The 13,197-nt window shown below is 31.6% G+C and overlaps 1 protein-coding gene across 1 annotated transcript in view; it reads left to right on the forward strand.

Moving 5' to 3' along the window:
• Positions 1 to 13,197, forward strand: part of EYS (eyes shut homolog) — a 1,801,461-nt gene that overhangs the window by 163,435 nt on the left and 1,624,829 nt on the right. Inside the window, exons 5-6 of the mRNA XM_026455461.1 lie at positions 886 to 1,025; positions 10,128 to 10,294. Coding sequence (XP_026311246.1) covers positions 886 to 1,025; positions 10,128 to 10,294 — 307 coding nt within the window. The remainder of the gene's footprint in view (positions 1 to 885; positions 1,026 to 10,127; positions 10,295 to 13,197) is intronic.

The raw sequence follows: 13,197 nt of genomic DNA on the forward strand, positions 1-13,197 counted from the left end.
AAATGCACAGTTTACGTGATATTTTCTAAGAAACAATGCCTCGCAAGTCCCTAGAGTTTAGATTTGTTTACTATAAGTGATCCAAAGCCAGAGATATTTTGCTAAAAGATTCTTTAGATAAATACTCTAACAAATATTTTGTGTTTGTTTATTAGGAGATGTAGTCATGATTACAAAAAGATTGGATCAGGTCTCCTATGTTCTTTTATTACCACTACTAATGACCAATTACAGGTTATCAACCCGGCTTAATTAACTCCTATTTCCCTAAAATTCTGATATTTACATTTTTTTTATTTGTTTTTTTCCCACAATTTCAAAATCTATCATTCTCTAATTCCTTATCTAATTATCTATTTTATTCTTCTTTTCCTGTGGACTTTTCAGCAAATTTAGCATAATCATTTTAAAGTCCTTGTCTGTTAATTCTAGTCTGGGCCTTAAAATGTTAGTTTTCCTCTTGAATATAGGTCACATTCTCTTGAATATAGGTCACTTCTTTCTTCTGCTCTTTTGCAATCTCTGCTTTTATTTTTGTTATAGGACATTGTTCTTTTTATGGTTCTACTATCCTTTCTTATAATTATTAATTACAGTTTAGTCAACATTCGATTATTTTAAAAAGTGAATTGGCCTGGGAGCTGTGTCTTCTTGTGATGCTGTATTTCTCAGTCCATGTTTAAAATGAGAGTGTTGGGCTTTGAGGTCTCCTTCAAATTCAATATCATGTACATATAGGAACTTATTTTGTGACAGATGTTGTCAAATTTATCTTTTCAAGTAATTTGACCACAGTCCTTAATAATTCATTGTGAATTCAAGTATGTAAGAGTTTATTTAATTTTTTCTCTCTTTCTCTCTCTCTCTCTCTTTTTTTTTTTAAAGGATCTGAAGGTGAAAAGTGCCAAGGGGTTATTGATGCCTATTTCTTTCTGACTGCAAACTGCACTGAAGATGCAATCTATGTGAACCATCCTGAAGATAATAATTCTTCATGTTCATTCTCATGTGAAGGTACAAAAGAGGTAAGGTAAATTTATATAGTTGCTTTTCATTTTTCTCTTTAGCTCATAATTGTCTGATTTTTTAAAAAGTTAGAAATGTTTAGGTTACAGAGTCTTCAATATTCAAAATATGTAGTTTGCATAGTTTAAATATAACTTCTTAAACAAATTCCCAGCAGTCTACTTGGAAATTTATATTTATTTCTTACATTTATAATATGAGGACATAAAAAAAAATTTGAAAAATTATTTTGTTCCTAGTCTTCTTATGTTTTATTAATGTTATAATTTACAGGCTGACTAAAGCCTCTCAAATACAGTTGTGATTATGCCACTTTTTTTGCTTACAGATCATAATGAAATGCCATTGTCTTTTGGGTATATTTAAATCTCTGAGAGATTTCTAATCTCTTACACAAGCAAACTACTAAAATGAAATAAATAAAAATAAATGAAAATAATTTCAAATCTCTACGCGGTTCCATCACTAAAAATTGTGAGGCCTATGGCAAGAATAAAAGAGAGGCCCTCCTTTTATCCCCTGATTTTTGTCTTATACTAATTAAGATTATATTTTTTAATATGTAACAATAATTGAGAAATATTTCAGGATCTTCAGTTTAAACAAATTAGGAATAAGAACTTTTTGTTAAAATGATTCAGAAGTTTTCCAAAAAGTTAGAGAATTAACAAAGTATTTATAACCTATCTTGTCTTGATATAACCTAATTTGGTCATTTTAAGAAAGCCATATTTTAATTCTGTGTATTGTATAAATTTCAATAAAGACTCATAAGCCCTTTTCTTTATTTATATATCAGTTTACATTGAGTCCAACCTTGTAAAAACTGATACAAATCACTATTTCCTTCAAATTCACCATCTAGAGGCATTACAATTACAGGCAAAAAGACTTCAAATACCACAGAACATCTAGAAGTATGCCCTCAAATATATTTTGATATATGTTTACAAGTCATAAATATATGAAGTAAGCTTAATACATTCTTACATATATATATATTTAGCCAATCACATATACATCAATATACACATAGATGACTACATTACAACTTTATCTTTAAGACTTTTAGCTTTATCAGTATATTAAAAATAATTACATATTATAATAAACTTAATAATTCAGTAACTATAAACCTTTGTTAGGAACAAGAAAATCATATTTGTTGTTTTGTTTACGTATTTTTAGTTCTCAGTATTCTTTTATAATAATCACCAACTTCAAGTAAATTAACCATTAATTTATTTAGATTCAAGAAAATACACAAAGATAACAATCTAAGATCATTTTAGCTATTTTATTACTTTATGATTACATATTTTATATAACTTTAACAACTTTTATCATAGTCAAAATAAATATAAATACACATCCCTCAACTGTATTTGCACACCTTATTTCCATTCTATAAGGACAGGGGTAATTTAAATCTATGTTTAGAGACTATATTTTTATGTTTTTCTTAATCAGGAATTGTTTAGGCATCCAAAATAATTTGATTAATTTTATTAAATATCTGTATAAGTTCTTAATGTTGATTAAATATTTAGAAATTGCAAACTTACACAATCATGTTAAGTTCTTATGATTTGTAGTATCAATAAAACATTCTAGTACATCAATGTAGTAAAATTAGTAAGCATTCACAAGATTCAACCCTTTTAAATTATATCTGTTATTAAAATTTCAATTATATCAATTTTAGATTTGTGTAATCATAGACAATTTGAGGACATAATTATAGAATATTTATCTTAAAGTTAAATTAAATCAGACTAATTTATCTTGGTCATTTAAAATTACATGAGTCCGTTTTAAATAAATAAACCTCTTTAGAGTAAATAAATACATATATACTAATATAAATAAGCAAAACTCAGTATTTATGTATTTTGAAAAATCAAAACTTTGGGATTATGCCAGAGCTCTATGGAGCCCAGGTTTCTTCTCAACTAAAAGAATAACAATATTACCCATACACATGAATGCTTTTCCTGATTTGTTAAAATTTTGGCAAGAGAAAACATGTGAATAAAGCACAGTTAATCTTTCATTGTAAAATATGGACTATCTGAAAAATAATCTTAGAATGGCAATATAGAATGTTAGAAAAAATATTTATGGTCAATTAATTTCAGTTTTTTCCTAAGCAAAACAGAAAAGGAGAAAAAGTGAAAAATGAATAAGTTAAGTTTATCTAGATTCCGGTAGATATAAAATTATGATTGCAAAGATTATCTCTCTTCTGCACAGCGTCGGAGATGCTTAAATGCAGAAAAACCTATTTTCACACACACAAGAACAAATTATTATAGACAGTTTAAACAACTCACATACTTGACAATTCCCCAGAGCCATATAATTAAAAATCTAGTGCATCTTAATCCCAGAAGCATGAAAATACAAGAGGAGGTTTTGTATAATACACAGTAGTTTCTCTATTAGACATACAGGACAGAGAATCTCCTCATGAGGATTTTTCCCTTTTTGTTCTATTGGATAAACAATCTTGTTCATGTCAAAATTTCCGCAGAGTGGTCACTGCAATTTCACATTGTCCTTTGAGAAATTATGCCAATTAGAGAGATACATATATGGCTTAAAATATGAGGGGAGGAATGTGAGGTGTCCAGGCATAAAAGACTGAGAGGAACCCATGAAAACTTATGTCAGAAAGCATTTGTACAATATCATGTCTCCAGAACATTCCAAATATCAGTCCATTTCAAATCAGCTAAGAGTGTTTAGAAGATTTTTTAAAAGATGACAATAAAAATGTTGTCCAAAGGAACACCAGAGTGATGTGACCATCTGAACTCATCACTTATTTAGAACACTTGAATCATGTAGTTTTAGAACCCACACTTTCCTCTCCCAGCTGACTTCCTCTTATAGTCTCACCTGAAAAAGTGATGAAGACAGAGAGTTTTCCTATTTACATATATTTGAAGCGTATAATTAAAAGATTACTAAAAAATGTTTTGCTATTCTTAAGAAACAAAAGAAACATAACATTTGTGAAGTTGATGAAAAAAAAAAATGGAGTTTAGACTTGATGCTGTACCTATGTCACTTTCACAGTTGGAGAGAATATCCAGTGGTCTCAGGGTAGTGCGTTGGTTGCTATCCAGCATTGAGAGTGAGTGCATTTTAATAAGATTTTGTGAAACTTTCGATTTGTTCACTTTTTACCCTCCAAGAGATCACCAGACAATTCTGCTGATCAAGAAAAACTAATTATTTTAGACTTCTTTCAATAAGGGAAAACAACCCCTTACTAGAGTCTTAGTAGTGCCTCAGATGGGAGAAGTTGTGGAAAGTTATTTATTTGGGATAGTGCCTTGGGTGAGTTGTAGAGGGTATCTGGTGGAGACTGGTTAGAGTTTACAAATGAAAGCTTTGTGTAGGTGGCACAATATACTGAGAATCTTTAAAGTGAGTCTTGATTTGCAAACAGTTAGTCTTTGTAAATAACTTATTTTAGTTGGTTCACAGTCTTATGTTCCAGAAGCAAATATTTCATGGAGTAAATAGTAAGTTATTCTTGCTTTTTCTCAGTATTTTAAAACATATGATGGAAAATTAGGTTTATTTTAGTTTTCATCATCAAAGACAGAAATTCCAAAATTTTCTTTTATTTCTTTGTGGTAAAATCTGTCCCTTCCCTGAGTGAGGTCCTTTTAAATGCAAATACTTCTGGAATGGAAACACATAAATATAAATAAGTTTATGTTGTTTTCTACACCCCTACTATAAAACCATTATAAAATTATATATTGAGTTACTAGGAAGGGAAGTTGAATTTCAACCAAAGTGGAAGAGTTCATGGAGCACTTAAATTTGGGATGTGAAAGGTTTTAACCAAGTTTATTTTATTTCAGAACTTATGACTAGGTCGTAATCCAGTATAAATTTGAACTTTAATTCACCTAGCTATGATTTTTAAAATCTGTTCCTTTTTAGTTACCTAAATATAAAGCCAAACAGCCTTTTTCTTTCCCTCACCTTGACTAAACTTAAGACAGGTTTCTGATTGCCTACAGGCCCCTGTACTCTTTTTTTCTTATAGGATGCACTTTAAAAATTTTGCAGTTGTAAATTATCTGCCTTTTTGAAATGTATGTAAATCTTCTTCCAACCTCTTGCCAGTTTAAGGATGCATAGGATGTCTTTATCAAGGACCTTGGAACCATGTCTCTGAAATGTAAACATCAAATATAATAGTATTCTTACTTCCCAGTGTACTCTACAGAAGGCCTACTCACAGAGCAAAATCTTTGCAAACTCAATAATAACTCAATCTGCTTGACACATTCCATTGATCAAATTCTTCTCTAGTGACATCAAGTATAGCAGTCTTCCCCCTTAACTGCAGGGATAATTTCCAAGACTCCAGTGTATGCCTGAAACTGTGAATAGTACCTAACCCTATATTTACTGTATTTTTTTCCTATACATACATACCTATGATGAAGTTTAATTTATAAATTAGGCACAAAAAGAGATTAACAACAATTACTAATAAAAACAGAACAATTATAGCAGCATACTATTATAAAAGTTTTGTGACTATGGTCTCTCTTTTTCAAGATATCTTACTAAACTATACTAACATATTTATTATTATTATTATTATTATTATTATACTTTAAGTTCTAGGGTACATGTGCACAATGTGCAGGTTTGTTACATATGTATACTTGTGCCATGTTGGTGTGCTGCACCCATTAACTTGTCATTTACATTAGGTATATCTCCTAATGCTATCCCTCCCACCTCCTCCCACCCCCAAACCAAACACCGCATGTTCTCTCTCATAGGTGGGAATTGAACAATGAGATCGCTTGGACACAGAAAGGGGAACATCACTAATATGTTTTTGAAGTGTGGTAACTGAAAGCATGGAAAGTGAAACCAACAAAAGGGAGGACTGCTGTCATTTTGTATTAGTTCAAGTTTGCAATTAAAATCCCTCCTGTTTTCTATTTTTGGAGAATTGAGTTTAGTAATAGTCCGTATTCAATAGTCTTTAATAAAATTTAATTACTTATTTTACTTTCGTACAATTTTTACCTTGATGGATGTTATTTTAAGGATCCAGCTTTCTACATATCATGATTACAAAAAGTCACTTTCACCTCTGAAGTCATTTTATTTATCTATTTAATATCAAGGGTCAAAAATGGCAAAATAAAGGGCATATATTAGATCTTACATATTTTTTTTTCCCACAGAGTCCTTTGCCAAGTGACCCTATGTATTAATATATTGTGGATATGACAAAATAATTTATAGAAAATTATACTATATTCCCTGAAATGATAGCTGGCATTATTTAACTAGAGTTGTTTACTTACCTATGCAGAACATTTTCTGTAAGTATGTTATAAATATTCTTCAGGTAGGTTAATTTCTCTACGAAAGAAGTGACTTTAGGGTAATAATATTGTCTTATGTATATACATTAATAGGAATGAATTCTCAAAAGGGAATTTCCAGCTGTTTGTTTTACTTCTATTTCTTTTGGGAAGAAAAGCTCTTCCACTGCCCAGAATCATTATTTTATTACATTCCTTCCTCAAGTAAACTTTTTTAAATATCTAGAATAAAACTTCTAATTTAACTTTCGTGTATTTTGTAATATTGAGGTTTTTGTGCAATCAAGGTTTAATAACTAATCATATATTTTATGTACATGGTATATGTACAGTTGACCTGTGAATAATATAGGAGTTAGGGTTGCCGACCACTATGCAGTCCAAAATTGCCTAACACATTTGATTTAACGTTTTGATAGAATGTTTTGCATACATTTTTTTAAAGATTAATGGACTCCTTTAAGCCGATCTTTGATTCTCTATGTACACAAAGTTGAGAAATGCAAGGTAGATTCCTCCGATATACAAGGTAGATTCAAGTTTCTATATATCTACTGATATAATTTACTGTCTTACTAATTTTTTGAGAGATTACTTCTTATTTGTAAATTTAATTATGGAAAACTAAAATTCTAGTAGAAGTCTAGACTATCTGAACAGATGAGAAATAATGTTGAAATCCAAAATTATTTTTTAGTCCCAGAAATTACTTGCAATAGATTTTAGATATAGTAAATAACTGCAGCATAAAATAATGCACCACTGTTCCCATTTAATAAAAGTGTCTCAACCAGAGCATTGGATTTAATTTAGGTGTTCATATCACACTCCTTGAGGTGTAGTCAAAAGAAAAACTTCATTATTCAACTTTTAGTTCTTTCGAATTTCTTTAATCCGCATAATAATTATTTTGAAAATAAAAGGGAAAGCACATAGTTATGTGAAATAAGTCTGTCCTATTCCAAATTCTATACTAATATTTCTTGTTAATGCATTGCTCTTTTTCAAGATTTTATTGTGTATTATTTTGTAACGTAGATATATAATAATTAAAAATACAATGAGTAATTTGAAATTTTGATGTTTCATATTTTCTAATTGTATTTAAGGTGCAGAAATAATATGTTAGGCATTTTTCCATAAAGAATATTTTAAAAATTAACAAATTTGAACAAGGCTTATAAGCTAGAAAATATAGTTTTATAGCCAAATCAACTTTCTGACTTCGGTAATTTTTCTGAGGTAGCAAAATAAAATATTTTCATTTTTAAAAGAAATACACAGTAAGTTATAATGTTCGATATAGTCTCAAATCTCAGGAAGCTAAACTACCTATATACATAGATACAGAGATAGATAAAATAATCAAGTGGTGTCATAAAATGCTAATATTTGTTACTTCTTATATGAGTGCTTATTAAATTTGTAAGCCAATTATAATAGTGCTCCTTTAATTGAAAAAAAAAAAAAAACATTACAACTAATATCCTCTGAATGTAGAAAATCATTACATACTCAAAGAGAAATGAAGACCTTTATGAATTACAAACACATAGACATATAGACACAGATAAAACTTACAGCTTCAATTGTAATATTTTAGACTTGGGCAAGTGTAAATAACATGTCACTGTCATGTCAAAGAACTGTTCTCCTTCCTACTAGATTCGACTTTCTTACTTGTTTTGATCTCTATGTAGAAAGTGAAAAGACAGATTCTCATTTGATTCTAATTCAACAGAGAGTAAATCTCTATGAACCATTTATCTACTTAGATATCAATAAAGGATCAGACCATGAAACCAAATTCCTAATCTGTGTTGCAACAGATGGAAAATAATTTGTTGGCTATGAACCAAAACCAAAAAGAAAATATGCAAATATGCAGAGAAATGTTTTTAAAGATAGTAAAGTTCTATTGTCATTTGAATTTACTTGTAGGAATTAGGAATATAGGTATATGTAAATATACAAATATTTACCTGTGTTTAAGCACTCCATAAGAAGTGCACTTCTCTTCTGACAGCTTACCTAACCATCAGGTAAATCCATTGAGCATATCTGTGGAAGAGTTTTAAAGCTGTCAAAAATATAAATATAATTTTCAATAAAACATACCATCATGACTTTATGAAAATATTAAACGTGTGAAAGGTATTATTTAATTTACTTTTAATAAGGAATCAAGTAAAGCTTTACTATCAGTTCAAAGGAGAAAACAGGTAAACCACTGAAGGATAGAAACTATTTAGCAAAACCACAAATAGATTTTCCATGGATCTATCAATACAATGCTATTTCCATCACATCAGTTAACAAACAATGTCTATAAAAATTTGGTTAAAATGAAATTTTTTAAAAAATTGTGTAATAAATGTATATTTTTTCAGTACATATATATACATACATATATATACACATACATATATATACATATACATATATATTTCTGTCACAATTTGAGTATAAACAATTTGACTATTAAAAATGATTTTGACATAAATCAAAACTGATTTTTTCAACCTTTGCTAAAGGAACACATTATTTCAACAAATAAATGAAAGCTTGAAATTCAAACTTTGAAATGATTGTGTCATCCAAAAGATTACCAAGAAGACTAAATAGTAGAATGAAGAGTTTATTTGTGATATCAGTTTGCTAACTGGGTGCAGTAATCCATTCTCACACTGCTATAAAGAACTACCTGACTCTGGGTAATTTATAAAGAAAAGAGGTTTAATTGACACAGAGTTCCACAGGCTGTACAGGAGGCATGGCTGGGAGGCCTGAGAAAACTTTCAATCATGGCATAAATCAAAGGGGAAGGAAGCATGGTCTTCACATGGCAGCAGGACAGACAGTAAAGGGAGAGGTGTTACATACTTTTACACAACCAGATCTCAGGAAAACTCACTTGGTATCAGGAGAACAGCAAGGGGGAAACTGCACCTATGATTTAATCATATCCCACCAGGTCCCACCTCTAACACTCAGGATCACAATTCAACATGAGATTTGGGTAAGGAAACAGAGCCAAATAATAGAACTGGGAAAACGTCATCTCTGATATCGACCCAAGGTGCTCTCTTAGAAGTGGTTTAAAGGGCAGGGTGATTTTTGTGCCTCACAGGGTCTGTGTCCAAAATAGACTCAGACATATTCAGCAGGTTTGCGGGGAAAGCAATACATATTTATGAGGAGGAATCAATCACATGTGCAGTGAGTAAACATATATGTAACATGCATCCCATGTTCTCTTTGAAGCAGGGCTTTAGTGTTAAAATGAGGTGGAATTTGGCAGTTTGCATCAAAAAGTGAACTATAGGACACAAAGACAGTTTGTGTCCTGTTTGTATAAACTGGCTGAAACTGATTTGAGGCCTACAATTGCTTATCAGAAGAGTGTTTGTAAGGCAGTTCTGTCTGATAAGGGTTATGGTGGCCTTGGTTGTAAATCAGAGTTAAGAATGAAATGACAATTTGACTGATAGCTCCTATTAGGGAGTTTAGCAAGGGTGTGGTTTTCCTTGTAGCTCTAGAAATTTAGGGAATTGTTGTGCCAACCAAGTTCTGAACCCTTGTCCCATAGTTATCTTCTGTTTCCTTAACCCTAGGTTTCATCTTAGTAGACAGAGAGGCATCTACTGTGGTCTCTCAGATCACAATTGTAATATTACAGTAAGTGATGGGAATTTACAACATTTTTATTTCTTTTTGTTATAGATTTGTGCAAATGGATGCAGTTGTTTGAGTGAAGAAGACAGTCAGAAATGTCAGTATCTATGTTTTCTCAGATGGACTAGCAACATGTATCTGGAAAATATAACTGATGATCAAGAAAATAAGTGTCAACATGAAGCTATTAGTGAAGATGAAATTAATAGACCCAGGTATTTATGTATCATTTGAGCAGATAATATCACCTATCAAAAAATTATAATTACATTGATGAGTCATAATCAAATTCTTTCATGGTAACAATCTTTTTTTTGATTAAAATGATTGGAATTTTCACACCAAACACTTATATATACATATATACTTATTATATATTATGTTACATAATACATGTTATGTATTACAATTCTAGCACAATAAAAGGGAAGAAGGAGTATATTTGTATAGAAATAACTTTTCTATATCATTGTAGAATTAAGTTAGCATAAATCCGTGATAAATTCTACTAAGTTAAGATGAGTACGATTAGTTCCAAAGCAACTACAAAACAAAAACAAACAAACAAACAAAAAAACAAAAAACAAACAAACAAACAAAAAACGAGTGGTGAGAGAGGGCATTCCTGTCTTGTGCCAGTTTTCAAGGGGAATGCTTCCAATTTTGCCCCTTCAGTATGATATTGGCTGTGGGTTTGTCATAAATAACTCTTATTATTTTGAGATATGTTCCATCAATACCAAATTTATTGAAGGTTTTTATCATGAAGGGCTGTTGAATTTTGTCAAAGGCCTTTTCTGCATCTATTGAGATAATCATGGGTTTTTGTCTTTGGTTCTGTTTATATGCTGGATTATGTTTATTGATCTGCATATGTTGAACCATCCTTGCATCCCTGGGATGAAGTCCACTTGATCATGGTGAACAAGCATTTTTATGTGCTGCTGGATTCGTTTTTCTAGTATTTTGCTGAGGATTTTTGCATTGATGTTCATCAGGGATATTGGTCTAAAATTCCCTTTTTTTGTTGTGTCTCTGCCAGGCTTCAGTATCAGGATGATGTTGGCCTCATAAAATGAGTTAGGGAGGATTCCCTCTTTTTCTTTTGATTGGAATAGTTTCAGAAGGAATGGTAACAGCTCCTCCTTGTACATCTGGTAGAATTCGGCTGTGAATTCGTCTGGTCCTGGACTTTTTTTGGTTGGTAGGCTATTAATTATTGCCTCAATTTCAGAGCCTGTTATTGATCTATTCAGGGATTCAGCTTCTTCCTGGTTTAGTCTTGGGAGAGTGTATGTTTCCAGGAATTTATCCTTTTCTTCTAGGTTTTCTAGTTTATTTGTGTAGAGGTGTTTATAGTATTCTCTGATGGTAGTTTGTATTTCTGTGGGGTTGGTGGTGATATCCCCTTTTTCATTTTTTATTGCATCTATTTAGTTCTTCTCTCTTTTCTTCTTTATTACTCTTGCTAGCAGTCTATCAATGTTGTTGATCCTTTCAAAAAAACAGCTCCTGGATTCATTGATTTTTTGAGGGATTTTTTGTGTCTCTATCTCCTTCATTTCTACTCTGATCTTAGCTATTTCTTGCCTTCTGCTAGCTTTTGAATGTGTTTGCTCTTGCTTCTCTAGTTCTTTTAATTGTGATGTTAGGGTGTCAATTTTAGATCTTTCCTGCTTTCTCTTGTGGGCATATAGTGCTATAAATTTCCCTCTACACACTGCTTTAAATGTGTACCAGCGATTCTGGTATGCTGTGTCTTTGTTCTTACTGGTTTCAAAGAACATCTTTATTTCTGCCTTCATTTTGTTATGTATCCAGTAGTCATTCAGGATCAGGTTGCTCAGTTTCCATGTACATGAGTGGTTTCGATTGAGTTTCTTAGTCCTGAGTTCTACTTTGATTGCACTGTGGTCTGAGAGACAGTTTGTTATCATTTCTGTTCTTTTACATTTGCTGAGGAGTGCTTTACTTCCAACTATGTGGTCAATTTTGGAATAATTGTGATGTGGTGCCAAGAAAAATGTATATTCTGTTGATTTGGGGTGGAGAGTTCTGTAGATGTCTCTTAGGTCTGCTTGGTGCAGAACTGAGTTCAATTCTTGGATATCCTTGTTAACTTTCTGTCTCGTTGATCTGTCTAATGTTGACAGTGGAGTGTTGAAGTCTCCCATTATTATTGTATGGGAGTCTAAGTCTCTTTGTAAGTCTCTAAGGACTTGCTTTATTAATCTAGGTGCTCCTGTATTGAGTGCATATATATTTAGGATGGTTAGCTCTTCTTGTTGAATTGATCCCTTTACCGTTATGTAATGGCCTTTCTTTCTTTTGATCTTTGTTGGTTTAAAGTCTGTTTTATCAGAGACTAGGATTGCAACTCCTGCTTTTTTTTGTTTTCCATTTGCTTGGTAGATCTTCCTCCATCCCTTTATTTTGAGCCTATGTGTGTCTCTGCATAGTGTTGGAAGTTCTGGCCAGGACAATCAGGCAAGAGAAAGAAAGAAAGGATATTCAATTAGGAAAAGAGGGAGTCAAATTGTCCCTGTTTGCAGATGATGTGATTGTGTATTTAGAAAACCCCATCATCTCAGCCCAAAATCTCCTCAAGCTGATAAGTAACTTCAACAATGTCTCAGGATACAAAATCAATGTGCAAAAGTCACTAGCATTCTTATACACCAATAACAGAGAGCCAAATCATGAGTGAACTCCCATTCACAATAGCTTCAAAGAGAATAAAATACCTAGGAATCCAACTTACAAGGGATGTGATGGACCTCTTCAATGAGAAGTACAAACTACTGCTCAATGAAATAAAAGAGGATACAAACAAATGGAGGAACATTCCATGCTCATGGATAGGAAGAATCAATATCATGAAAATGGTCATACTGCCCAAGGTAATTTATAGATTCAATGACATCCCCATTAAGCTACCAATGACTTTCTTCACAGAATTGGACAAAACTTCTTTAAAGTTCAAATGGAACCAAAAAAGAGCCCGCATTGCCAAGACAGTCCTAAGCCAAAAGAACAAATCTGGAGGCATCATGTTACCTGACTTCAAACTATACTACAAGCTACAGTAACCAAAACAGCATGGTACTGGTATCAAAAC

This window comes from Piliocolobus tephrosceles, chromosome 5 (genome assembly GCF_002776525.5).
Source record: "Piliocolobus tephrosceles isolate RC106 chromosome 5, ASM277652v3, whole genome shotgun sequence".
Taxonomy (NCBI): domain Eukaryota; kingdom Metazoa; phylum Chordata; class Mammalia; order Primates; family Cercopithecidae; genus Piliocolobus; species Piliocolobus tephrosceles.